The sequence below is a fragment of the Eretmochelys imbricata genome, chromosome 10, assembly GCF_965152235.1.
Source record: "Eretmochelys imbricata isolate rEreImb1 chromosome 10, rEreImb1.hap1, whole genome shotgun sequence".
NCBI classification, from domain to species: domain Eukaryota; kingdom Metazoa; phylum Chordata; order Testudines; family Cheloniidae; genus Eretmochelys; species Eretmochelys imbricata.
Genome location: NC_135581.1, coordinates 77,962,790 through 77,990,747, shown reverse-complemented (window position 1 = coordinate 77,990,747; position 27,958 = coordinate 77,962,790). Strand labels below are relative to the sequence as shown.

General features: G+C 46.9%; 1 protein-coding gene across 1 annotated transcript; it reads right to left on the bottom strand.

The window, feature by feature from the left end:
- Positions 1 to 6,055: 6,055 nt before the first annotated feature.
- Positions 6,056 to 27,647, bottom strand: RASL12 (RAS like family 12). The gene is made up of 5 exons (XM_077829100.1): positions 27,530 to 27,647; positions 23,159 to 23,215; positions 13,789 to 13,862; positions 11,813 to 12,003; positions 6,056 to 6,440 (listed from the first exon to the last, which is right to left on the bottom strand). Exons 1-5 carry the CDS (start codon positions 27,645 to 27,647, stop codon positions 6,056 to 6,058), a joined length of 825 nt encoding a protein of 274 aa, XP_077685226.1.
- Positions 27,648 to 27,958: the final 311 nt, after the last annotated feature.

The window sequence follows — 27,958 nt, the reverse complement described above, 5'->3', positions numbered from 1 at the left end:
TTTTCACCTTCCTCTGCAGCATGTGGGTACAGGTCGCTTTCCCGGATTACCTGGGTATAGCTCATTAACCATTTCCTTGCCATTGCAGGGGCCTGGGACAGTGGTACACCCTCCTGTTCTTTCCCAAAGACACCCAACAGTCTAGCCTCTTGTGGGCTGTAATCTGTTGGTCTCATTTCGGTGGTTGGGTCAGTGTGCGGGTGCAGGGTGGGGCTGGTGGCCTGGGATCTACAGGAGGTCAGACTGGGTGATCTGATGGGTCTTTCTGGCCTCAAACTCTATGACTCTTTGAAGGGAGCTCAGCACAGGCCCCTTTGCACTCCCCTAATCCTGCAGCTGATCTGCACCAAACTCATCGACTCCGCACAACTTGGAGCACCCCCGACAGAACTTGGCTGTAACGTGGTTGTCAGAATGGCTCTGCACACGCTGACTTCCCTTGTCAATGCTTCTCCCCGCCAGCATCCACGTGGAATTATTCCATTCTAGTCCTGTCCTTTGTGGTTCTGTTTCTGGGCCTCCTTCTTCTGGGAATAAACATCATGGCAAACAGGTAAGACACACAGAACTTTAGGGGTACAGGGAGGCTGTAAAACCCACTGCTGGGGCACAGGGGAGAGCAAGGCCATGGAGACACTGGGACAGCACCTGCAGGAGGGACAGCTGCTAAACCCTGTACAGAGTGCTCCATGGATGTGCTCCTGAGCGGGACAAGGCTGTAATCCCCTCAGTGCTTGTCCTTAGAGGCAGCCAGGGTAGGGATAACTGGGTTCCCCCTCCTTAGGTGCACAGGCTCTCTGCATGTGGAACGCCAACAGACCCCAGTCGTCAGCAGGCGGGATCGAACCTGGAGTCTCTGGAGCTTAAAGCATGAGCCTCCCACATGAGCTAAAAGCCAGCTGGCTGTTAGCTAAGGCTGTAGAGCAAAATCATTTAACTCTCTCTTTAAGTGGTCTCGGTGCCACTAGATGGGACAGAACAACTCACCCAGGAGGTGTGTGGGTTACACATGCTCCCCCCAACACGCCCGCGCATCACCAGCCAGGACACAGCCTGTGGGATTTTGGTTGAGAAACATGCTGTTTTAAATGGGATCTTTATTACGATTGGTTTTAAGAAGAGGTGATTCAAAAAATCATTCCAGTGGGTGTCCACAAGACAGGACCATTTTCAAACCTACTCCAGTTCTTACTTACCCACTAGGCTGCTAATCTGAATTCACTGCAGGGCTCTAGTGACTGAAAGCTGTTGCCATCTGATGGCTGCCGAGTGGCCAGCAGAGAAATTCTTACGATTGTGTGCCAGGCACCAAACAAAATCACTTGCACATCTGAAATATTAGATCAATAAGAGTTAACAGTTTGCGTTTCCATCATGCTTTGGACCTGTTTCCTGATGTACTGTGCAAAGGCAGGCAGTTGTTATCCCTGTTTTACAGATGAAGTAAATGATGCCTGGAGAGGTTTAGCATCTAAATACCCCATTCCCACAGTGGAAGAAATCCCAGATCTGTGCTCTTTCCTTTAGAACAGGAAGGAATGCCCAGTGGTCAGTTCAGTTTCTTGTTCTGCTCTACCACCAACTTCTTGTATGACCTTGGGTGAGTCACTTAGCCTTTCTGTGCCTCAGTTTCCCCATACATAAACTGGAGATAATAGCATGTCTCCAACTCACAGAGCTACTAGGAGAAAAGATCCATTTAAATAAGATTGCGAGGAGCTCAAATACTCTGAAAATTTGGGCTGAATAGGTACCTAAGATAGATGCCCCTTTGCCTCGCCTATTCAAAATAATCTTTCACACCGTTTGGTTTCTAGAGCAAAAGTAGGATTTAATCATTGTCAGATACAGCATCAGAGAATGTGTCAACCCTCATAATCCAGGTTCTGCTGGGATAACAAGTATTACACCACTTTGCTGTGCTAAAACACATTGGTCGAGTACCACAGAGCTGAGAATGAGTCTTCTCCTCAAGCAACAATCTTTGCACCACACTCAGGTTAATAATAATAATAATAAGAGTTTTCTCTTCATCTAAAAGAAGCAGCAGCAAAGTGTTAGGCATTTGATTTAGACCAGGGGTCTCAAACTCAAATTACCAGGAGGGCCACATGAGGACTCGTACGTTGGCCCAAGGGCCGCTGCCCCCGCCCCCCACTCTACCCCTGCCCCTGCCCGTGTGGTGCAGCAGGGGGCTCAGGGCAGGGGGTTGGGGTGCAGGAGGGAGTGCGGGGTGCAGCAGGGGGCTCAGGGCAGGGAGTTGGGGTGCAAGAGGGAGTGCGGGGTGTGGCAGGGGGTTGGGGTGCAGGCAGGGGGCTCAGGGCAGGGAGTTGGGGTGCGGGGTGCAGGAGGGGTTCAGGTTCTGGCCCAGCGCTGCTTACCTTGAGCGGCTCCGGGGTGGCAGGGGTGCGCACCGGGGCCAGGGTAGGCTCCCTGGCTCTGGCCCCAGCCCCATGCTGCTCCGCTCCACTTCACACAGCGTCACCAGCAGCTGCTGGAGTCAGCAAGCTGGGAGCTGTGGCCCTGGGGAGAGGCGGTGGCAAACAACTGGGGGCTGCAGGGACGGCCACTGAGAGTAAGGGGGGGCATGCCTGGGGGGCACATGACTCAAGCTGTTGGGGGAGACAAAGCTTTAAATTGTGCCCCCCCTCCCCCCAGCAGGCACCAGTTGTCTCTGGCAGAAGTCCCTAGCCCCACTACCCCTGCCCCAGGGCAGAAGCCCTGAGCTCTCCCCCACCCCCCAGTCTGATGGATGGAGAAGGAACGGGCGGGGCAGCTCTGCGAGTTGCACTTTAACTGTAAAAGAGCTGCAGGCGGCTCACGAGCCATGGTTTGGCCACCCCCCGATGTAGACAACTTGGTGTATTATGTTTTCTCGTTGGATTCGCTGTAGTAATATAAACGGCAGCTGTGTGTACTAAAACACTTCACTCCATTTAGACGCCCGGACGCCTCTGGGGTTTTCTAACCACCATCGGCGAATGTACACACCGCGCCGAGCCGTGCATATGCCAGTTCCACACCTGCCGCACGGAAGCCTGCGGTTTCACTTCTTGATTCTTTTTGTATCCCACCCCATTAGAAATAGGAAGATTATCCTCATGTGTGAACAAGCTGCCAAACCAGCTGAGCCGGAAGCCAAGCCACCCTTTGTGGATTTGAAGGAAGATAATAACTTGAATCCTTTCATGCAAGATTTGCTGCCCAAAGGACAAAGACCAGGGGAGGTTTTGGTTCAGTGGAAGGATGGCAGTGTTACAGCCCTGTATGCAGAGAAGTCTGAGGAGGACATGTAACCGTGAGCGCAATCCAAGTCTAGACCCCAGACAAATATTTCACCAAGTGTCATGTAGCTAAATTCATGCTGACTGGAGCTTTGAAAGTTAAGCACAGCTTATCAAAGGGAATAAAAAGAAATGGCAGAGGAGATTTCTTAGCATGAGCTGCTCTTGACTCAGATAGTCTGGTCTGGTCCCACCGGCTTTGATGCCAATACGGCCTGATCCTTACCTGCTGCTGTCATTTGGTTCCAAGGCTACTCCTACATGCCAACCTTGCCCACCCTCTCTCAGCTGTCACTCGCTTCCACTGCAAAACAATTATATGAGCCAAACCAGACAAGGAAAGGGGGAGGATTTTACTGCAGTCAGCCAGGGAATGCATGCTTTTAAAAAAAAACTCTGCGAAGGTTCACCGAGAAAATGCTGAAGCTAAGCAGATGGGCTGACGCCTCGTCAAAAGTTGCCTTTATTAAAATATTTTCCAAAGTAGTTGATTGAAATTGTGTAATTATAGATACATGACTTTACTCTGCAGAGAAGTGCAATTCCATACAGAAGCAGAGCAGTTACTGTCCCCAAACCATGGACAACAAGGAAAATAAAGTACATAACCTTTCTTAAGGAAAAGGGCCTGTTCATTGTGAATTTTGCTCTTGGTTGAGAGTTACTGAGCATTCTCCACAGAGAGCATGGACTGGAGACACCCACAAATAATTTAAGACAAATGAAAAATATATCAATCTTATACACAAACGATTTTGTTTAAATCCACCCAGTAAAGGAGTATTCCATTGGCTAAGTCTTTGAAAAGGAACATTGCATTGTAAAAAAAAAACCTTACTCAATATATTTTTGGTACAAGTTATTTCAGTGCGCAGGCTTTTGTTTTTAGATACCTGGAAGTGTTTATTCTGCTGCAATTATATTTGCATTATATATTTGCAATATATTTATATTTTTCCATTTCATTTGAAAACCTCTCCTTGCTTATTGCTTAAACAGCAAAATGCAAACACTGCTGATTTGATTTGATATGCATGCCATCAGCTTTGTTTGAATTATTTAAATCACTGTGTCACTGGATGGGTAATAAGTACTGCTTTCCTTTTTCTGTATAGACTAGACTCCACCCTGTGTACATTTCTGGATTCTAGTTGCGGTTGTCCTTTCATGAGAAAGGCATACCAGTTGCAGCGTGCTAACATTCCACTAGGGGGGGCTCTGTGGTCATTAAATGATATTTATTGGCCTTGGAGCACACTGTCAACATTTTGCTAGCTTTTGCTGAACATAATACTGGCAATAAGGACTTTCATCTGCACACGCGCTGTAGCAAGTTACCTGAAATGGGATTTGTAGATCTCTAAACAATGGACCTGTTCCTGCTCCCATGGAAGTGAAGGGAGTGTTTCCACTGATTTCAATGGGAGTCACACAGGATACAAACTCTGGATTTGCAGACCAATCCAGTTAGGGCTGTAAATACATATCAGTAATTTTAGGGGACAGAACCTTAGAAGAACACTGACATTTTAAAAAATGCTGGAAAGCTAGGAAATTTTCAGTTACAGAAACCCTTTAAAAAACCCTAAAAAACCCCAAAACCCTAATGTTGGAAAGTATGGAAATTCAGTCAAGATACCCCAAACAACCGTATCTCCAACATGTATCTCTGACCACCTTCTATCCAGATTCATCAGACATTATGCCTTCACACTGCAGATCTTCAGCACTGACAACATGAGCCAAATACTACAGCTTGTCCGGAGTACAGCCATTCCATGTTGTGGTAACTTTCAAAGTTGCAAAGAGAGAGCAAGGTCCCTGGGATGTGGGAGACCTGGGTTCATGTCCCTGGTCTGCCAGAGTCAAAGTGATCTCAGATGAAAACTCTGCTGTGAATCAGCCAGAAGCAGGAACTTTAACCCAGGCCTCCCTCATCCCAGGACAGTGCACTGACAACTAACCTGCTCTCCCACATGCCAGCTGAATGCCTTAGCCACTCAGCTGCTTTCTCTCTCTCTCTAAAAACTTCCAGGCGAAAGTTTTGTGAAAACCAATACGTCTCCATAAACCATCCTGGCTCTGATGAAGTCGTATATTCCATCCAAATATTCCCACTACAGGGTACCAAACTGGGCAATACATTTGTGCCCTCTACATGACCACTGCATTTAGATACTCTGGACCCACTTATTACATGGGCCGCACTGCTTGTCTAATCAGCTAGTGTGTATTTAAGGGAGCTGATTTTTCAAGAAGTGGTGATACACACGTACAAGCAGAGGATCTGGCCTCTTGGGAGAACAATGTAAAGTTTATTTACCCTACGCACAGGGCGAGGGCATTCGGCTTCTCATCCTGCTGACGTGCCGAATACAACATAGGCTTCATCTCTCCCTCTCTCTGTCCTGCTTCTGCTATAACAAATAGCTCTACCAACACCCAGTGCAAATGCTAGGACTAATGTGCAAATATCATGTCAATACTGAGCTATAGGGACTGGACAAATAGTCAGTGATTTAGAAGGACGTTATGACAAAGTTTCAGACTCTTCTGCACTCAATCCCAGGCCTGTTCGCTGCATTCCTACCAAAGTGCTTGGCTGTAGATCTAAGGCCAAATGCATTGTCAGTAAATCATGGAAGATGGTCTGTAAGCCACTGCTGCCATGGAGATTGTCAAATATGCCACTGCAGAAGTTGGAGAAGGTTCCTCGGGATGCCATGAAATCCAGTGGCTGCTTCTTTCCCATCCCTTGGAGGGGCCAAGGCTTAAAATATTTTAAAGCCCTTCAGTAAGGTCAACGTGGGAGCTTTCCTCTTGCTTTGAGCCCGTGACGATTTCACCGTGACCAGCTTGGCTTGTGCCACGGAGGGAATCTCTTTGTAGTTGACCGTGGAGAGAGTGTTGAGCGTGCAGCTGGCCAGGCCATGCTTGGAGGCCACGGCAGTCGGGGCAGCAAGGTGTAGGAAGGGCCTCTCCTCTGTGATGAACAGCGGTCGGACTGGCAGGTTCCTCTCCATCTCCCTCCTCACTTCCCGCGCAGCTTCATGGAACACATGCTGTACAGCCTCAAACTCCAGGCAGGCAGAGACCTCGTAAAATGAGCACCCATGCTTGGCAGCTAGAGACACCCCTTCGGCTTTGGTGACCTGTCTGTCAAAGGAGAACAGGAAGGATGTGAGCGGAGCAGAGACCACAAACCATGACAGCTGATACGCACGGGCTCAGGGCCTGAGATCATCGCTCCCTCTAATGGCCAGCCTTAGCCACTACAACAGCCTGATACAAAGTGGCAGCTTATAGAGAGGGTTTGAGCGCCAGATAAAGGAATTTACGCTGTAGTACCTGATCCATTTCAGTCAATGAAAAGACTCCCATTGACTTCATTAGGTTTTGGTTTGCTTCACACTAACTACCCTAGTGCCTGGATATGCACAGCCACAATTTATTACACTGGTACCCTTCTAAAATGAGGGTTCAGGCCCCGATTCAGCCAAAACTCAACATTAAACATGTGAGTAGTCCTATTAAAGTCAGTGCATTTAAGCCAATCGGACTATTCCTATGCTTAGTTAGGCATGTACTGACTCAGGGCCTTAGATGCCACAAAGCTAGGAAGTCTGGCAAGAGACCACCCTGGCTTAACCAGGAAACCTTCAATGATCTGAAACTCAAAAAAGAGTCCTACAAAAAGTGGAAACTCGTTCAAATTACAAAGGATAAATATAAACAAACAACAGAAGTTTGTAGGGACAAAATTAGAAAGGCCAAGACACAAAACGAGATTAAACTAGCTAGAGACATAAAGGGTAACATGAAAACACTCTACAAATGCATTAGACGCAAGAGGAAAACGAAGGACAAGGTAGACTTGTTATTTAATGAGGGGGGAAAAACAATAACAGGAAATGACAGAAGTGCTAAATGACACTTTTGTTTCAGTTTTCACCAAAAAGGTTAGTAGCGACCAGATGTCTAACTTAGTGAACACCAGTGAAAATGAGGTAGGATCAGAGGGTAAAATAGGAAAAGAACAAGTTAAAAATTACTTAGACAAGTTAGATGTCTTCAAGCCACCAGGGCCTGATGAAATACATCCTAGAGTACCCAAGGAACTGACGGAGGAGATATCTGAGCCATTAGCGATTATCTTTGAAAAGTCATGGAAGACGGGAGAGATTCTAGAAGACTGGAAAAGGGCAAATATAGTGCCCATCTATAAAAAGGGAAATAGGTTAACTTCAGTGCCTGGAAAGATAATGGAGTAAATAATTAAGCAATCAATTTGCAAGCACCTTGAAGATAATAAGGTGATAAGTAACAGCATGGATTTGTCAAGAACAAATCATGTCAAACCAACCTAATAGTTTTCTTTGCAGAGTAACAAGCCTTCTGGATATGGAGGAAGTGGTAGATGTGGTATATCTTATCCTTAGTAAGGCTTTTGATACAGTCCCACATGACCTCCTCATAAACAAATGAGGAAAATACAATCTAGATGGAGCTACAAGGTGGGTGCATAACTGGTTGGAAAACCGTTCCCAGACTAGTAGTTACCAGTGGTTCACAGTCAAGCTGGAAGGGCATAATGAGTGGGGTCTCGCAGGGACCAGTTCTGGGTCTGGTTCTGTTCAATATCTTCATCAATGATTTAGATAATGGTATGGCGTGTACACTTATAAAGTTTGTGGACGATACCAAGCTGGGAGGGGTTGCAAGTGCTTAGGAGGATAGGATTAAAATTCAAAATGATCTGGACAAACTGGAGAAATGGTCTGAAGTAAACAGGATGAAATTCAATGAGGGCAAATGCAAAGTACTCCACTTAGGAAGCAACAATCAGTTGTACACGTACAAAATGGGTTACAAAATGGGTTACAAAATGACTGCCTAAGAAGGAGCTCTGTGGAAAGGGATCTGGGGGTCATAGTGGATCACAAGTTAAATTTGTGTCAACAGCGTAACACACAAAAAAAGCGAACATCATTCTGGGATGTATTAGCAGGAGGGTTGTAAGCAAGACACGAGACGTAATTCTTCCACTCTACTCCGTGCCTCAACTGGAGTATTTTGTCCAGTTCTGGGCCCCACATTTCAGGAAAGATGTGGACAAATTGGAGAAAGTCCAGAGAACAGCAACAAAAATGATTAAAGGTCTAGAAAATATGACCTATGAGGGAAGACTGAAAAAAATTGTGTTTGTTTAGACTGGAGAAGAGAAGACTAAGGGGGGACATGATAACAGTTTTTTGTACATAAAAGGTTGTTACAAGGAGTAGGGAGAAAAATTGTTCTCCATAACCTTTGAGGATAGGACAAGAAGCCATGGGCTTAACTTGCAGCAAGAATGGTTTAGGTTGGACATTAGGGAAAACTTCCTGACTGTCAGGGTGGATAAGCACTTGAATAAATTGCCTAGGGCAGTTGTGGAATCTCCATCATTGGAGATTTTTCTGAGCAGGTTAGACAAACACCTGTCAGGGATTATCTACATAATGCTTAATCCTGCCATGAGTGCAGGGGACTGGACTAGATGACCTCTCAAGGTCCCTTCCAGTCCTATGATTCTATGATTAAAGTGTCATGAAAGTACTCATTAGGAACAATCGATCAATTTGTCATTGCCTTCCAACCCAAACTCACTTTTCAGAAAATCAATAGACTCTCTGTGTGTAACTGGGAAGGGAAAAACGAGAGGGGAAACCCTAGTGATTACCTGAACTCTTCTTAAAAAAGCCCACAACAGGTGTCCAACTGCCTGGCCCCTGCGGAATGGAGGTCTAAGGCCACCTCAGCTTCCCCTCCTACTCACACAAATGCTATGGGCAAGGACCATTACTGGCGAGGGTACCTTAGGGGAGCCACACCCAGGGGCTTGGGGCTGGCTGGATCCTGAGCCTGAGGAGATTGCTGTCTGCCCAGCAACCTCAACTGCTGGGAAGATCGTAGCTAGCGATGGGCCTGCCCCAAGCCTTGAATACCAAAGCCCTGGATACTCCTGACCAGGAGCCAGACTTTGACCTGCTCTCTCGAACCCCTGGAGATTTAGGGACAGGCAGACCTGGACTGCCCAGGTCAGGCTCATCCATACTCATAGCTGGAAGTCAAAAGGAGCTTCCTGAAACCCACCGAGCCACTGTTGTTACATCAGACGTTGCACCTAGCACATAACAGCAGGGAACAGTCAAGCTGCTCAGCTGATGGCATTGACCTGGGTTTGTGCTGGAAATGGCCCAACTTGATTATCATATACATTGTAAGGAGAGTGATCACTTTAGATAAGCTATTACCAGCAGGAGAGTGGGGTGAGGGGAGAGAAAACCTTTTGTAGTGGTAAACACCCATTTTTTCATGCTTTGTGTGTATAAAAAGATCTTCTATACTTTCCACAGTATGCATCCGATGAAGTGAGCTGTAGCTCACGAAAACTTATGCTCAAATAAATTGGTTAGTCTCTAAGGTGCCTCAAGTACTCCTTTTCTTTTTGCCAATACAGACTAACACGGCTGTTACTCTGAAAGGTGTTTGATAGAGGATCTGCACCCCAACAGTGTGCCTAGGGATCTCAAGACAGGGACAGTGCCTGGACTCTGTTCAGACTCTGGGGGCTCAGAGAGGTGGGCGCAGTCTGGTGGGTACCAAAGACGGGGTGTTAAACTATATCTGTGACAGGGGCTTATCTGGACTTCAAAAGCTGGTAGGGAGCTTCGCAAGCTCCAGCTGTGATCATCTGCAAAGAGAGCAAGGTTTCCAGTAATAGCTTGGATTTACTTGCAGGTTATTGTTCTCAGCTTTACGGGGGGTGGGGGGGAGGGCTGGCACTGGTGTTCCAGGGACACCCTGCAGTTCCTTCCAGCTTTAATCAATTCAACAGGGAAAATGTAAAACCCCTCCCTCTGCGTGCAGTGGGTTCCTGTGGTCGGAATAGACACTGGCGCCACCAGGCTCTAGAATGAGCAAGAAGTGGGGAGTATCGGCCTAGAGTAGCATGCAAGGCCAGCAACCACATCAAAGGCATTTAGCCCCCTGCCGAGAGAACCACAGGATAAAGAACTCTGCGAAAAGGAGTCAGACAATGTAACAGGAGGAGCTGGAGCAGGTTCAAATGCACGGTTACAATGCAGCCTAAAAAAACCAGCTAAAAATAACAGCAACCTCAAAATAAGCAAATCACCTTCCAGCCAGTACCCGGACACAGGGCAGGGAAGAGGGTGGGGTATGGGGGGGAAAATGTTTGGAACAGGAGGCAAGGTCACAAAGAGCAAGGGGTGTTCTGACCCACATCTACAACCAGCAATTAGGGACTATGGGAAAATGAACAAAAGATTCAGCATTGGATTGTGCATCTTAGCGCTACAGAACAACCGAGCCATCAGAACTGAATCTGTGGGCGCCTCCCTACAGCGGGAAGCCGATCACAGGCTGCCATCCGGCCAAGAAAGGGCAGAGGGGGAGTGACAACAGGGCAATGACAGCCAAGAGTCAGATAACAAATGCCCTGTCTTAAATATAACAGAGGGAGTGTGACTGAGTGTGTCTGTGTGTGTGAGAGTGTCTGAGTGCGCAGAAATTCAAAACAGTTAGCTAAACTCGAGTATCAGAATAAGCCCTCAGATGCAATAACGAAGGCATTTAATATAAGTTAATGGCTCTGCTTCATTTTTAAAACAGATCTGCCATTTAAGAAGGTCTCTACTATACAACAATGGACCCTTCGGCCATTTTAGGCAGTAGCTAGCAGGATGCACATTCTGAAGCTCATAGGAGTTAAGCCCCAACAGCTGATCAGCTGCGCTCCCCCCACCCCACACACACATCTGTGAGATCTTCAGTGGATGACAGTGATGTGTGTTCCCTTCAATTCACCTTAACAGAATAAACATACATCTATCTGCCTGGCTGCCAATCCTATATCAACTATGCAGCTAAATGTTCCCCTTTCTCGGCAGAGAAAATCATCAGAAATGACAATCTCACATTCATGCTTTCAGAGCCTCCCCCAAACATTAACATCAGAGCCACGCCTCCAGCCCTTCCGCGAAACCCATTGACTTCAAGAAGACAATTAATGAGTGAGGACAGCAGCATCTGGTCCTGGGGATTCAGCCAAACATATGCTCCTTGCTGCACTTTTCAACCCAAAAGCGAGTTCAGTTCTGAAGGAGAAACACTCCATGGCTCAGTGTAAAATAATTTCATATTCTCAGTCCAGAGCTCAGTGAACAGGTGTTCACGTCACAGAATCACCACAATCATCGGGACTAACTTGTCCCCTTTTCTCAGCAGAGACATGCAGGCCTGGCTGGAGCCCAAACTCCCTTGTCCCCTCCAGATCAAGTTGAGCTACCTTGTCAGGGAAGCTGCATTGCAGCTGCCCTTCTCTGCATAAAGTGAGGACTCCGGGGCTAACAATGGGGCAACTTGAAATAAATTAAAGGTTAAAGTCAGCACAGAGCGCATCTCCACGGGACCGTCTGGGCTAAGCAACGTCACCCTTCTGCATGGCACAGATCGAAGATTGTTACCTGTATTGCTCCAAATCCAGCTTATTTCCCAGCAGGAGGATGGGATAATCGTGCTGAATGCCTTTCGCATGGAGGGAAATGATATCCAGGTACTGACGGCAACCTTCAAAGCTCCTTTTGTTGTCAATGCTGTAGACGACCATGAATGCATTGGCCCAGTTGAGATAGCGTTCGCAATTCACTGGTACATCCTAGAAGAGTAATACAGGACAGCATTAGCATAGGCCCCCAGTGCCACTGTCAGAGCCCGTCTGGGGGCATTTGCTCGTCTCGCGCTTTGTACATTGTTTCAAAACTAAGCTTTTTTCAAAAGGCCGTTTAAGAACAGACTTGGCTTGGCATGAAAAAGTTCCTTGTGCAACGAATCAATGATATGAAACAGCTCACGCTGCCCCGAATCAGAGCAATCAAAAGCACGCAGTGGTGGAGTCAGGTTTTCTCTCGGGCAGGCTTCCAGAAAGACTAGCCTTTCAGGCAGCCTTTTGCATTGATTCATTTAATCGGTGGGTTTTCTTTGTAACAAAGAAATTCTGTTTGTGGCAGGGAGAGCCGGTGGGAAGGCCTTCTGGGATGGACTCCAGGGGGCCTGATCCAAAGCCCAGTGGAAGGCAGTGGAAATCTTTCCATTGACTCCAGTGGGCACTGGTCTAGGCCTTGAGCATGGGGGAGGCCCATGAGAGACAGGACTATCTGTGAGCGGAGGCGTAAGGTTAAATCTACGTAGTGTCCCAGGGCACAGCAGCACCAGGACCCCCCTCTAAGTTACTGCGCTATGTGTTTATCCTGAGACTTAAGCCTATGTGACCCGATTCCCCAAATATGGATGAAATACACACAGTACAAATCAGCAGAGGGGAGGGTGTGCAAAGGTGGCTTAAAGCTCACTTCTCTGCGGCCCTGATCCGGCTGCAGCTGACAATGAAAGGCCCCCTCTCGCCGGGCCCCCTTTCGCTGGTGACGCCAGCAGCTGGAAGGAGTCTGGGATCAGAGCCCCTGCCCAACTTGTGGGTCACCAGTACACAGACACGCCAGCTGGTCTCGGTTAAACATAGAATCTGGAGTTACTCCATGAGCTACAAACAATAAAATATATATCCACAAGTGAGTCACTGTCTGTGTCGTGCTGCAGAGACATCGCTGATGTATTGTACAAGTGAAATCGGCTAGCCTGGACTTGTAACGAACAACAGAACAGCCTGCCCTGGGGGCCGTGGGAGATTGGAGAGCGTTCACTTCAGTGGCAGGAGCGGCGGTCAGCACCTGGGCTAAAGCTCTGCCAGCTCTTGATGGGACAAGCAGCCCCAGCGGTGCTAGGGCCCTTTCGGGCTGGAGGTTTTTCCAAGTTGAGCGCCCAGCTCCCACTGCACTTCGGTGAGTTCCAGGTACCACCAGCTATCTCGCCTTTACTACTTACAGTGCTCTCCTAGGCAACAGATACAAACCCTCCACCCCTAGCAGAGTTTTCACCCCAGCTGGGAAGAAGAACCAGAGATGTGAGGAAATCACTAGGGACCTTGCTATAACTATCAGTTTTATGTGGCAGGCGCCCAGATACCACAGTGACAGGCAGCAGGATAAAACCCTACCCTTGATTAACTTGGGTAGAAATAGCTGATTCGCGTAGTCAGCTACTTGTAGCTCTGGCCTCCCTGCTTGCTCCTTTTCTCTCTCATGACGAGGTCGATATTCGGGATGAAATTGGCCCCTGTGCATCAGGCCAGAACAGGGCCTCCGCACTGAGGCCCCCTGGACATACGCCTCGTGCTGGCCTCTGCACAGGGGCAACGTTCACCCCTGGTGAAATGTGAGACTTCACAGCAAACCATGCAGAGACGGTTTCCCCATTCGTTTCACAGTCACCACCCCGTTCTATTGAGATCCCTGCTGCGTGCTCCAAGGGAACAGGAGCCTGCCATCCTTTCTAGAGGCACAGAGACTTCCTCCTTCGATCCCCTGGAGAAGCCCTTCGCCATTACCTGGTCAGCTGTGTCCATCACTTTCATCAGCACTGGTTGCTGGTCCACAGTTTCTTCTGATGTGTAGGTGTCCTCTGCAAAACAGATGAGCTCTTGTGAGCGGCTGGGACGAGAGCCTTTCACATTCTGGGCCACACACTCCGGGAAGGCTGAGCCCCAGGTATTTACATCTTCCACTCAATGGAAGTGGAGACACAGGCGCCAACTCTGTGGGTGCTCCGGGGCTCCAACGCCCATGGAGAAAAACTAGTGGGTGCTGAGCACACACCAGCCACAGCTGTTCGGCGGCGCCACCGGTCAGCTGTTTGGTGGCTGGGGAAGGTGCTTGCGGGAGGGCGGAGAGCAGCGAGTAGCAGTCGGGTGAGGGGTTCGGGGGAGGGGGCGGAGCAGGGGTGGGAAGAGTCGGAGCAAGGACTCGGGGGAAGGGGCCTCAGGGCGAAGTGGGGGGGTGGAGCACCCCTGGGGAAAAATAAAAGTCAGCACCCATGAGTGGAGGTCCCTGGTCCTGGCCCCTGAAGAACAGCACTGATCACAAGGCTCTAGCCACGAGATCTGCTAGCAGTGGGTGAATCGGGATGGCATAACAAGCCATTACTCCTCACTGCTTAGCACACCTCCCACACGTTCCATCGTTTTAAGCACGACTAAGACGAGTCAGTGTTGAGCTTAGCCATATAATTTGACTAGACCACGGTTATGCCTGAACGCATTGCTATTCTTTCATAGCTGCATCACCGTAGTGCCTAGAGGCATTACTCAGACTCGAAGGCCCATTGTCCTAGGTCAGGGGTTCTCAAACTGGGAGTCGGGACCCCTTAGGGGGTCGTGAGGTTATTACATGGGGGGTTGCGAGCTCTCAGCTTCCACCCCAAACCCCGCTTCGCCTCCAGCATTTATAATAGTGTTAAATATAAAAAAGTGTTTTTAATTTAAAAGGGTGGGTCGCACTCAGAGGCTTGCTATATGAAAGGGGTCACCAGTACAAAAGTTTGAGCACCACTGTCCTAGGTGCTGTACAAACATGTAAAAGGACTGTCCCAGACCCAAAGAGCATACCCTCGAAGACAGTGGCATGTGAAGGATGCAGGGGAGTGAGACGCAATGAAATCAATACAGTTGTTACCTAGAGATACATTTGCCACGTGTTTATTACTACAAAGAGACAAAAGAAGGCCCAATTATTCCCATTGCCCCCTGAAGCCAGTTGATTGGGTGGTTTCTGACGGGGCTTGTGCCAGAAGTGAGTCTGGAAAACAGAGCTTTTTGGACAGTTGTCTGATTGGAGATGGAAACATCCCCCGTTTTCCTAGATTCTTGGAAAACAATCTACTCTAATTGCTTGTTGGTATTTATAAAGTGCTGATCAGACTGATCTGGTCACAGGAGCAAAGTCACCGAGCTGTAACGCCAATGAAGGCAATGGCAGTTACTTCAGGGATGGTTTTGGCCCGCAGATGTTACTGCCACTAGCCCATCACAGTTTCCCTGTAAAGAACACTGGGCCAGATCCTCTGGCACATATGGACACTTTGTGCCGCACCACAGGTGGATGCCGGCTGTAGAACCTGGCCCCAGGAGGGTCATCCCAGTTCAAAATGGACCCTTTGGTGGCTCAGAGTCAATCATAGACACATGCCTTCAACACGCCCTCCCTGCTGCTGTCATGTGGGCTGTGACCAGAGGAAAGAGGACATGTCTGGATGTCCCCATCTTGTGCCAATCGCTGACTGGTTTCAGCCCCCTCAGCTGGTGAAAATTAGAGCAGTCTAGAGGCTGCTCCAGCCTGGTGCAGGGGGCTGGCCCTGCATATAGCAGCCCCAGGATCAAGGGGATGGACTAGGGAGATTTCTATGTCCTTCTCTGAAGCCTCCACCCCGCAGTTGCTGCCTTCTGTTGTGAGCTCCTTGGCAATAGCCACAGATCCAGCCCATTATTGGTACAACAGCCTCCAAGGAATTTCAGTGAGATTCTCCTCCACAGTCCTGTCTCTGACCCAACAATGAGGCCTTTGGTGGCCTGCACCGCCGGCATCCCTCAGTCTCTTTTGTATTGTGCAAAGCTCTCCGTTGAGTCAATGCTTCCGCTGCACAAGTGTCCTGAGCCCTCTTTCCCAGGTAAAATAAAGGCTGTATTTTCACATACACATCTGTGTCTGCACCCACAACCAACACATGTCACATTGGATGTGTACCCATGTAGCCTGGGCCAACCTGCATTTGCATATGCAAATCAGGTATCAATGCACTCAGCTTACCCATTACACTTCTTAACAAGCCTTAAGATCTAATGTAGGCTATACTTCAGAATCCATAGAGCTCACAAGGACCTTCTGCCTACCTACCTATCACTGTAGTACCTATGGGCCATTGCATACATGTACATGCATTCTATGGTTGGCTTCTCATATGAATGGCCACACTGGGTCAGACCAAATGTCCATCTAGCCCAGTATCCTGTCTTCTGACAGTGGCCAATGCCAGGTGTCCCAGAGGGAATGAACAAAACACGTAATCATCAAGTGATCCATCCCCTGTCACCCATTCCCAACTTCTGACAAACAGAAGCTAGGGACTCCATCCCTGCCCATCCTGGCTAATAGCCATTGATGGACCTATCCTCCATGAAGTTATCTAGTTCTTTTTTGAACCCTGTTATAGTCTTGGCCTTCACAACATCCTCTGGCAAAGAGTTCCACAGGTTGACTATGCGTTGTGTGAAGAAATACTTCCTTTTATTTGTTTTAAACCTGCTGCCTATTAATTTCATTTGGTGACCCCTAGTTATTGTGTTATGAGAAGGAGTAAATAACAGTTCCTCATTTACTTTCTCCACACCAGTCATGATTTTATAGACCTCTATCACATCCCCCCCTTAGTCGTCTCTTTTCCAAGCTGAAAAGTCTCAGTCTTATTAATCTCTCCTCTTATGGAAGCCGTACCATACCTTTAATCATTTTGTTGTCCTTTTCTTAACCCTTTACGATTCCAATATATCTTTTTTGAGATGGGGTGACCACATCTGCACAAGGTATTCAAGATGTGGGCAAACCACGGATTTATATAGAGGCAATATGATATTTTCTGTCTTATTATGTATCCCAGGGATCGACAACCTTTGGCACACGGCCTGCCAGGGAAATCCGCTGGTGGGCCGGGACGGTTTGTTTACCTGCAGCATCCGCAGGTTCGGCCGATCGCCGCTCCCGCTGGCTGCAGTTCGCCGCTCCAGGCCAATGGGGGCTGCAGGAAGCAGTGTAGCCAGAGGGATGTGCTGGCTGCCCTTCCTGCAGCCCCCATTGGCCTGGGACAGCGAACCACAGCTAGTGGGAGCCACGATCGGCCAAACCTGCAGACGCAGCCGCTAAACAAACCGGCCCGCCCCGCCAGGAGGCTTACCCTGACAGGCCATGTGCCAGAGGTTGCCGATCCCTGATCTACTCCTTTCTTAAGGATTTCCAACATTCTGTTTGCTTTTTTGACTGCTGCTGCCCATTGAGTGGCAATTTGAAGGTAATTTTTTCCATTGAATTCTACTACTATGGTTTTACTTTTTTCTTTTGGACCCAATAGAACTCACTAGCTCCTCCACATTCTGAGCTTGATCCAGCTTCTATCAAAGTCAATTGAAAAAGTCCCTTGATTTCACTGGGAGTTTGCCTGGGCACTGTGTCAAGTGAAAATAACCTCCTGCTTCAGCTGTATCCTTCTGCTAAGTGGCCATCCCTCTTAAACCAAAAGTTGAATCTCCTTTTTAGGTTGAGTAAGAACCATCGTTTCCCCCTCAATCATAAACATTTCGACATATCTGCTAAACCTGGTTTAACAAACAAGTCTACAGTAGGAGAGCAGCATGTAGGTCATGTTTTGCTGTTAAAACATCAGCTGTCAAAATAAATCCTGTCACAAATGGTTCAGACCGGAACTGGAAAGAGTTTAACCCATTTCAGAATTAATGTGTTGCTTACTTGGCAATAGCAGGGGTTTATGTAAGTGAATGTCGCTATAAATTCATTTGATGAACTTCATCTGTTGCACATTTATTCAAGGAATGACACATCTCTGGCATGGGGGCTGCAGCTCAATGCAGGCGTTTGATCTTACTTCACCTGGGTTACGAGTTCACATCTCAATTATCCTGATGAGTTCGGTTTTGAGAAATGAGAGCAAAGGAAAGAGGTTTGCATGCTGCTGTTCGCCAGGGCTGGAAGTTTCATGGCCCAGGACAAGACTGTTCCATGCAACAAATATCAGGAAAGAGCAAGCGCAATAAGGGAAGGGCAGAATAGAAACATTCTGTTAACAGAAGGGAGGAGAGCGAGTACTGTAGGATCTCCTCTAAATGAATCAGCCAGGAGAGTTTGCCCATTCTAGCTCCTCTTGCTGACTAATATTCAGATTTCTGTTAGCCGGCAGCCATAACATTCCTAGGCAGAGGTACTTGGTAGTAACGGCCATGGGACTTCATATGTGTACAGACAGAGGGTACTTCTACACAGACAGGGGTGCTAGAACCATCTGTATCGTGGGGGTGCTGAGAGCCATTGAGCCAAACTGTAAACCCTGTATATGATGAAAACCACTTCAAACTAGGAGGTGCGGCAGCATGCCCAGCACCCCTAGTTCCAAAAGACCTGTGGCATGGCCAGGGGTGGCCTGGGACAGCTGACCTGGGCTCGCAAGGCTCAGGCTGAGAAGTAAACATGGCTGTGTAGATGCAGGATCCCAGAGCTCAGGCTCCAGCCTGATCCCAGGTGTCTACACAGCAATTTTTCAGCCCTGGTCAGCCGACCCAGGTCAGTGGCAGGTTTTTATCCCTGTGTAGACATGCCCAGGGAGTACGGCAGGCTAGTAGTCTGAGTGCAGGTGTAGACACCAGGAATTCCTGACGCTTGCTCTGCAGCCTTGTCACATAACCTTTCTGCCATCATTTCTCCATCTGGAAAATGGGTCAATAATTTTCTTAACAAGTCTGTGGCCACCTAACACCACACGAGAGATGTCACTATGCTGTATGCCATCTCTTCTCGAAAATTCATGCTGACAGCAGGGATAGATTGCAATTCTTTCTCCTCCGAACACAGATGCCACTCACACTTGAGCTATAGGAAAATCTCCTGTAACTAGCAATAGAGGGCATATGACACACAGTCAAGCAATTCTGATCCTATCCTGTACAGAGCAGTGGTACACACATACACACTCAGAGTAGCCGATTCTTTACAAAGCTTACTTGCCTACTACACAGAGAAGTGGGAAAGCTAGTGGGCCTGATTTGCTATTGCCTTATACCAGTTTTGTGTAACTTCATTGATTCCAGTAGCATTAAACTGGTGTGAAACTGGAGTAACAAAGCAATGAATCCAGGTCAGTGCCTCCAAAGCCTTGTGATGATTACCAGTGCTAGGTATTATAATACAGACAAGATCGTCAGTATTTTTCTCCAAAAATCCAAATAGCACAAATCAAGAACTCATCAATATATTTTCTTTTTTGGCCATCAGTAAAGGTAAAAAACACCGATTCAACTGGAAATCAAGGGTGTCTATTTCACAGTGGACCTACGGCTCAAATGCACATGTGCATATTCTGACAGGGGAGAGCATAGGCCAGCCGTCACACAGGTATGTTCAGAAAAGGTTTGATCTGGTAAGAAAAACAGAGCTATGCAGAATCAGGAGCCGGAGGCATGGTGGTGTTCTTGTCTGTTAACTTATGCTGCAATGGCTGTCTTTTTTTTTTTTTGAGAAATGGGGAAGAAGAGATTAATTGTGAAATAACAATTGTGACAATAATGAATGTTCAGCAATTGCTCCAACTAGATATTTACAGTCATATTTTTGAGAGGCTTTAAAATATGGGAGGATTTCTCTCTCTTCTCCCTTCTTTAAAAATGAGTTCTTGAACAAGATCTGAGGAAAGGATTTTTAGGAACACAAGTTGCTGAGTTATTAGGTCTTTAGTCCGTTCTTTGCTAATGGCCACAATAAATCATTTGCAGTTCTTTATGATGCCCTGGATTTGGGCCCATAAAAATAGTTGTTAATTACTCAAATAGAGATTCAGTGGAAAAAATGCCCAGAACATTTAACTGCAGTCAGTGCAAAATATAGTTATCTTCAGACTTCTGCATCTGTTGCTCATTTCTGGGATATTAGTTTTCTACCAAAGTTAACACGTTCCCCAAATTGCTAGCTTGCAATTTCAGATGGAGCAGTGCACAGCTGAGACAGTGAAACACACTACAGGCCACATCCAAAAGCCACTGGGAATCTTTCCACTGACTTCTCCAGGCTTTGGAGCAGGCCTTAAGGGGAAAGAAAATAAATATGTTTGGAAGCATTGTTTCTCTGAGCAATGATGCTGCCTCTCTTAGGGCCTGACTTAAATCCTTTGAAGTCAATGGGAATCTTTCCATTGACGTTGACGGGCTTTGGATCACACACTTTTGTTCCAATGCAAACTCCTTTGCCCATGTGAAGAGGGCTTTGAGTAAGCGCAGGACAGCCCAGAGGTCAGTGGATGTGTCTCCTAATTTAGGATAGTTCAAGCCCCAGATTTGCTCTCTCGGTTTTGTTACAGAGAATGTCCATTTTCATCTGTAGTACTATCAGGTTTGTTCTAGGCTGGTTCTCTGCAGCAAAATTTTGCTCTGTTTTTGTGTAGCTCATTAAAATGAATGAGTTGTTTTGGGTTTACACTCATGCGCTTAGGGATTGTTCAAAAGACGATTGCAATGAACCTGAGCCTTTCCCTGAAATCAGCCTGAGCCTTTCCAAACTCACGATTGGATCCACTCTACAATAACGAGCCAATGTGTATCCATTTGATAGGGGATGAGCAGCCTGGCGAGGATATAGAATACACTATCGAGATTTCAAGAGATTATTCATACACAGCAGATAATAAAGGAAAAATGATGTGAAGGATACAAACCCCCCTGCTTCAGGGCATCACCAACCTCTAACTAGTGGGGGTCAGGAGGAAACTTTCTCTATGGAGAGATTATCCCATCACTGCCAACTGCAGAGTACACGCACCTTCCTTTAAAACCAGTGGTGGTTGCCACTTTCAAAGACAGGGTAGGGACTAGATCGTCTGATCCAGTCTGGCAATAACTACATTGCTTTGCTAGTGTCTTTAACTGTCTTTCCCCCGTTATGAATTTTTATGAGTTTTCAAACAACTCTGGCCAAGTCCTTATTCCTGACGAACACTGTGCCTCTGGAACAGAAGCCTTTCCATGTCGCCACAGTGAACGCCAGGCAGCTACGTATTTTTCAGCTGTCCTCTGTAACTGCTTCACAGACATCTGGATGCAGACTGAGAGGGAACCAAAAATAAGACAACTTGTGCCCATTCTCCCCTAGGTGGAGGAATCCCATGTAGGAACCGGGATTCTCTAGGCGTTCTCACCGGCAGAAGTCCCTTTATTCTTTTCTCAGGGTTGGGGAGGGAGGTAGAGACTTAAACGGTGCATAGCCCTGGTGCTGACCTGCTGTACAGGGGGAATTTTACCGCTTTGTGAAAGATCACTTTGTAAAGGGGGAACATATCCCTTGCGGCCCCCTGCTGATGAACATGAGTATAAGAAAAAAGGCTCTCAAATGCTGGGCAAAATCCTATAGTCCTTGCTCAGGGCCAAATTCCCACCCGTTTCACTGCTGCTGACTTCACTGGGAAGTTTATCTGAGGAAGACTGCAGAGGGAATATTTCTGAAATCATCTTGTCTTTTAGAGTTATTAATTGGACTAGTAATCCAATGCTACCTCCATAACTATGGAAGCTGTTCTTCTTATATTTATATATCTCTGCTGTCTGTAATGACAGTTTCAGTTTTCCTTTCTAGTCAATTTCCTGGGACAAGAGTTGTGATTTCTGTCATCTAGCCTTTCTCAGCCTGGTCCTGATCCCTTGATAGGTTGTCCCACACAGGAGTGTATTTATGTGACTTGTAAAACAAGATACCATCTGGAATGTGCATGGGGCTGAGAGAACCGGTAGCAAAGGAGCTGCATGTGGCGAAATGACAAGCAGAGAGCAGGAATAATCCCTTTTTTCTTAAACAAATAAGGCGCACATGATCTAGTCTATTCTAATCTATTCGCTCCTCTGGCACAATGGCGCTCTCTTCAATATGGGTAAATCTTGTCTGTGAGGAAGACAGGACGTTCCCAGGGGCTGGTCTGAGACTGTGGAGTGAACTCCCCCAGGATCTAAGGACCACCCTCACTTTCCACTCCAAGTGCACAGTGCATTTTTTTGACCTGCCATCTCTGACATAATATAGAGCAACGTGTGCTTGTGTGCACACGCACGCACACAGAGACAACACCCTACCAAAACAACACACTCCACTGCCCACATTTCTCCCACTGGGGAGAGGATGAGAGAACAAACAAAGTTACGGTTCTGAATGCCCTCCGGGAAGAGGCTCACGCACTATAACGATGAGCGTAGGATAGTAACCTACACACAACAGAGAATAGAACAGAACTGGTGTAAATCAGTGTAGATCCACTGACACCAATGAAGCTATGCCCGTTTATACCAACTGAAAATCCGACCCATGGTGAGAACAACCCGTGGTACCGGTCACTAACCCACAACTAGTGGGGCAGATTCTGCTCTCTCAGCGGTGTAACCCCATTGACTTGATTTATATTGGTGCCAATGATGGGAGAGTCAAGCCCATTGGTTTACTCTGAGTCTAAAGCAGATTTATCACCCAAACCTGCCTCAGAGCCACTGCTGAACTCAGAACTGACACCAAAGGGCTAATTTGAGAGTTGGGTGTGCAGTACACGGCCAAACAAGGAAAGGTGAAGCACCAATGATTGGAGAGAATGAGGAGGAATCATATATATTTTTTGGAGATAGAAAATAGAAGTTTGTCTTTTCCATGATTTCCATGAGCACTGAGAAATACAATAAAGAGGAGGCTAATTTCATCAGCACACACCCTTAGCGATGACATTCGGAAGCACCAATGTAAAGTGCCTGGAAAATGAGATTTATATATGAGAAAAGTGGTTTTCAATCGGCATTTTTCAGTGTAATTAAGTTCTCGTGGTTTTATATTTCCCAAGTGTTTAGTTGTTTTCAAAGTATCATACTTTTCCCCACCCCCCTTAAATGCCATATGTATGGAAACCCTAGACCTAGGGAAGAATTACTGTCTACTTATAAAGGAAGAATGTTTTCTCATCTGCCAGTGTAGAAAGCCAGCTTGGTACCAACTGGCTAAAGAAAGCTGCAGAAACTAACTGCTTGATTTATATCACAACAATAATAGGACAGGCACAAAAGTGTTCCCAGAAATGGCATGTAGACAACAACCAAGGGAAAAATAACTGCAAAGAAAATGTCTTACCCAAATTGGGATCATATTCACTTATAAACCTCTTGGTTAGAAACTTCACAGTCAGTGCTGTAAAAGGTGAAACAAGGTTCGTTTAGTCTCAGTTTTGTTCGCTTCTGTGCAACTCAGCTTCACACCAGTAGCAAATAGCTCTTGCAGCCACGTGCAAAGGGAAATGGACAAACTCTCCCTTGAGAAATGGTTCATGGGCCGGTTTAGTTCTGCTCATGAAATTAAAGCATCCCGACACTTATTCTTTCCCTCGGGGTTAGGCTCAGAGTTCCCATCTGTCGAGTGATACAAACTATTACACAGTATATTTATACACACTCATTTCACTTTTGCTGAGCTGCAACACACTTTTGAAGGATCACTGATTAGATTTCACCAACACAATTCCCATAGGAGTTTTTCAGAAATGGGGTCTGAGCACAGGACTGGGAACCAACAACTTCTACGCTCTAATCCCACCTCTGACACTGACTAGCTGAGCCTGGTGGAGACTGGCATAAATCCACCAGTCAATGTTACTATAGCAACACCTACCAGCTGAGGATCCGGCTCCAGGATTCCTTTCCTCCAGCGACCCCACCGACAGAAAGATTTCACCCAAAGTTTCCCTTATCGCCAGGTGTCAAAACCAAACCAGTCCTAACTTATTACACCTTGCAACTAACCACAGCCCAGATAATGTCACTGGGCCCTCCTATCCCCAGCCAGCATGAACCAGACTGAGTTTAAAATGCACAGTAGGTACTGCCGGGAAAAGCACAGCTACATACAGCATTTCTGAGTTGGACGTTTGTTGTCCCAGGACATAGTCACAGACCCTCCATATAGTCTGAGTGCAAAGCCACGGGGAGGCTTGGGGCAGAATAAAGTCATTTGCATTAACTAGAAATTATGGGATGGCTTTTCTCATGTTTATTTACTTTATGCAACATTGTACAGACAGAAAATATGGAAGATGAGTGGCCGTACTTCCCATGTGATAATTGTGGTTACTCACTTCTGACTGCTCCCTGAACTCTGCCTACCCATCTAGCTCCACCAGGCCTTATGTTACCCTTCCAAACCTTCCATCAGGCACCAGCTGCTTATTCTTTAAAATCAACCTACCCCTTCTTCCTTCAAATGTGGAATTTCCCCCCTTGCTGCTCTCCAGTTACTCTGCTCATTTGCCACTGGCATCTGCAGATACTGACCCCTGCCATGAAACAGTAGCCAGGAAACAAAGGCTATGATTGGGCAATGCACCCCTATTCGGCAAAGCTCTTGAGGCCTGATCTGGCAATGCTGACGGGAATGGGAGCTGGAACATTGATGTCAAAGAGCACAGGGCTCAAGCCCGTAAGCGGGAGCAGAGAGTTAAACGTTTGCTTAAGAGCTCTGCTGAATGGGGCTGAACAGTAGCCTCTCCACAGCACTCCTGTGCCACTCACAACTTTCTCGCCATGTGCAGCGCAGGCTGGGCAGTACTCAGTCTGCAATAGTAAGAGGTCAAGGGGCTGACGTCTTGTGGCTGGAAATGGGACCTTTCCACCACGGGCGAGAAGGTGGCTCAGCTCCCAAACCTGGAGCTCAGAAAAGCTCTCCTGGGGCGTTTTCAGATGTGTTAGCTACAGTTCTTCTCCTCCCTCTCCATGGGCTGCATGGTCAGACCTGCAGTACGAAGGCCTTTGGCTTTACGGAGATGGAGTTACACAAAACACACACCCAATCAAATTGTTGATAACTCTCTCAACCAGCTTTCCTGCTCGGTAGCCTACGTATTACCTGTGGGGCGGGTAATACAAAGGGTTTACTGGCGTTCCTTTGAGACAACCTTCATAACTCTCTCACGGCTCGGCCACTCGTGTGTAACACAGCCACCCCAAACTACTGCTCATCATTTTATACCATGCTGCCATGCCGTTATGGCAGAGAGTGTAACCAAGTACATAGGACACTGGCTGGCACTTCGGAGACCTCAGATCTAGTCCCAGCCTGGTGGACGCTCTGCTGTGTGACCTTAGACATGTCATTTCTCCTTTCTGTGCATTAATTTCCCCATCTGTAAAATGGGGAGAATTATATGTATCCCCTTTGCAGAGTACTTTGCAATCTATGGACGCAGAGCACCATATAAATGGAGGTAGATAACAGGATTAGGATCATATAGTCTGTATAATATATGAAAGGAGAAAGATATATTATACATCAGGCACTTGAGACTGATCCTGCAGTCCTTACTCCCATAACTCATAAAATGATTTTTAGATTGTAAGCTGTTTGGGACCGATACCGTCACTTAGCATGTGATTGTACCATGCCTCGCACCATGGTGCTACAAATGATAATCAAAATCAATGGGTGTTTGGTCTGTGTAAGGAGAGCAGGATCCAGCCGGATATTGAGTAGATTCATTTTGCTGCTTGTTATGGGTTGAATTTAGAACGAGGCTAGTCTGTTAAGAGCAGCCACCTCTATTCACATGTTTCTCAAAGAATGCAAGAGACATTTTAGTAAGGAAGCGGCAGCTAGCTGGGTGTCAAAATTCACCCAGGGAGCGTTGTGTTGATGCAGAAATTAGGTCACTTTAATCAGTTCACTCAAAGAACAAAAGGAATGAATGAAAGTCGAAGGTCTTTGCAGTTCTTTGGGTTTGGGTGGAAGGCAGAGCAGATCAGATGTTAATCACAATTAGAACAGAGCAAAACATTTTCAGTGAATAGAGAAGTAGAGAAAAAATGAATTTTCCTGAATAATTTTTCTGAAATTATTTCCACATTCAGGTCAAAGTCAAAGAATAGTTTTGACTGAAAAAGAAAATGTAAAAGGAAATCTGGAAAAGTTGAAACATTTTTTTCTGACCATTTTGAAACATTTCATTTTGACTTTTCGATTCCAAAGGGCATTTTGTTTAGGCATGTGGGCCATTTAAAAAAAAAGGGGGTGGGGGAAATCACCCAAAACAAAATACCAAAGTGAATTGTTTTCATGGGAAAACCCCACTGAAAATATCAGTTTCAGTTCAAATTGGACCAAAATTTATTATTCACTCAGTTCTAGTCAGAATTGTTTAAAGGTCAACATGAAGAAATGGCCATTCCAGAGAGAAGCAATTTCCCACTACAGATTCACCCAACTTTCCCCAGGATTTCTAGCAAACCTCTTCAGGAGCCATATCCTTCTTGCCTTGCAAGAAGTGTGTTGACTTCAATCGGAATAATTGCAGGATGGTGGAACAGGTTTTGTTGGAAAATTGGCTACATACTATAGAATCTACCAATGGCCAACAAGCGAACGCTATTTAGTTTATGCTTTAGCAGGTAGTGTAAATGCAGTCATCATGATTACAGTAAACAGAATCTAAAGGTTTTGAGCTGTAGGTCCAACCCAGCAAGGCACTAAAGCACATCATAACTTTAAGTGCATGAGCAGTGCAGTTGATTTCAATAGAGCTATTCGCATACTTAAAGTTAAGCATGCACATATGCACTTTGTTGGATCAGGGCCTTAGTTCTGATCATCACAATTTCTTCTCTGTGGGGTTTCACCCATCTGGAGAAGGACAAAGGGAATGAGAAAAGTTCTGTTTTCCAAAAGCAGCTCTCCTCACCTGGAAGATTCCTGGGCCACATTTTATCCTGGATGGGCCACCTGGGTGTCTGGTGTGACTGCTGTGAAACCAGCGAGATACGTTTGGCCCTGTGATGAAGGCTCAAATACAATGGAGTTCCTACAGAACTACATTTGATTTCACCCAGACTACTCCCCCGGACAGCTTAGCACAATTGACGTTGTTCCAATGGAAGCTGTGAGGATCTGCCACTTTCATAACTTCAGGTGAATTAATGCCATGTTAGCAGCACTTTGCTATGTTCACCTCCAGAATGAGCGGGCATTGGCTTTTGGTTCCCTGGGCATGATCATGGGAGGCCTGGGAACCACAGGGCAGGGCCAGGATCAAGGCAAAGCTGAGTCTCTATGGTAAATTCCCATTTATTACCAGGTGGAGCAGCGGGGCAAAGTTTTAACCCTCTTGCTTGTTTTTACACCCATACATTCAAGGAAATAATAACAAGGCCTAGAACTTATATAGTTCGTTTCCTCTATAGATCTCATAGTGCTTCATAAAGGATCAAAATCCCCACTTTACAGATGGGAAAACTGAGGCACAAAAAAGGGAAGTGACTTGCCCAGGGTCACCCAGCAGGTCAGTAGCAGAGCCAGGAATAGAACTAAGGGTCCCTTGAGTCCCAGCCCAATGCACTAGGCCACACTGCCTAAAATGAACATGAACCGAACATGTTTTACCCCAAGACCTCTCAGCCCAACACTGGGGCTCTCTCTTGCCAGATGCATCTTTCTCTCTCTCTCTTGGTGTCACTCTCCTCTCACCTGATTTGCCAGATCCTCTGCATCCTAAGATCGCCACATTGCACTCAGGCAGCAGGCTGGGGAGGTGACGGTCAGTGGTGCTGGGGGCGGCCCGTGGCTTGCCAAACATCGAGGACATTCTCTTGCCTTTCAAAGAGAGCGAGGAGAAAGCATGGGAGCATCACAGGGAGACTGATCACCCTATGGGGAGGAGCTCAGGTTACCGCTTGCGAGACAGAGCGACAAGTGCTGAATGTTATCCCCTCCACCAGCTCTATCACCCCCAACAGATTCTGCAGCACAGGTCCACCTCTGCCTCAGCGGGATCGAAGCGCATGGGGGGGGACGTACGTTCCTGGGGAGACAGGCACCCCCTCCTCCTCTCTCTCTCTCCTTCCCAGTTCTCTGCAGCAAACTCATCTTCAGCACCACCTGTCAATTTCCAAGCCC

Excerpts from the sequence above, each read along its gene's own strand:
- RASL12 (XM_077829100.1), bottom strand. The coding sequence starts at position 27,647 with ATGTCCTCGATGTTTGGCAAGCCACGGGCCGCCCCCAGCACCACTGAC. Across the intron at positions 23,216-27,529 it reads CAGAGGATCTGGCAAATCAG|CACTGACTGTGAAGTTTCTA; the intron begins GTGAGAGGAGAG and ends CACCTTTTACAG. Across the intron at positions 6,441-11,812 it reads CTGGATTTGGAGCAATACAG|ACAGGTCACCAAAGCCGAAG; the intron begins GTAACAATCTTC and ends CTCCTTTGACAG.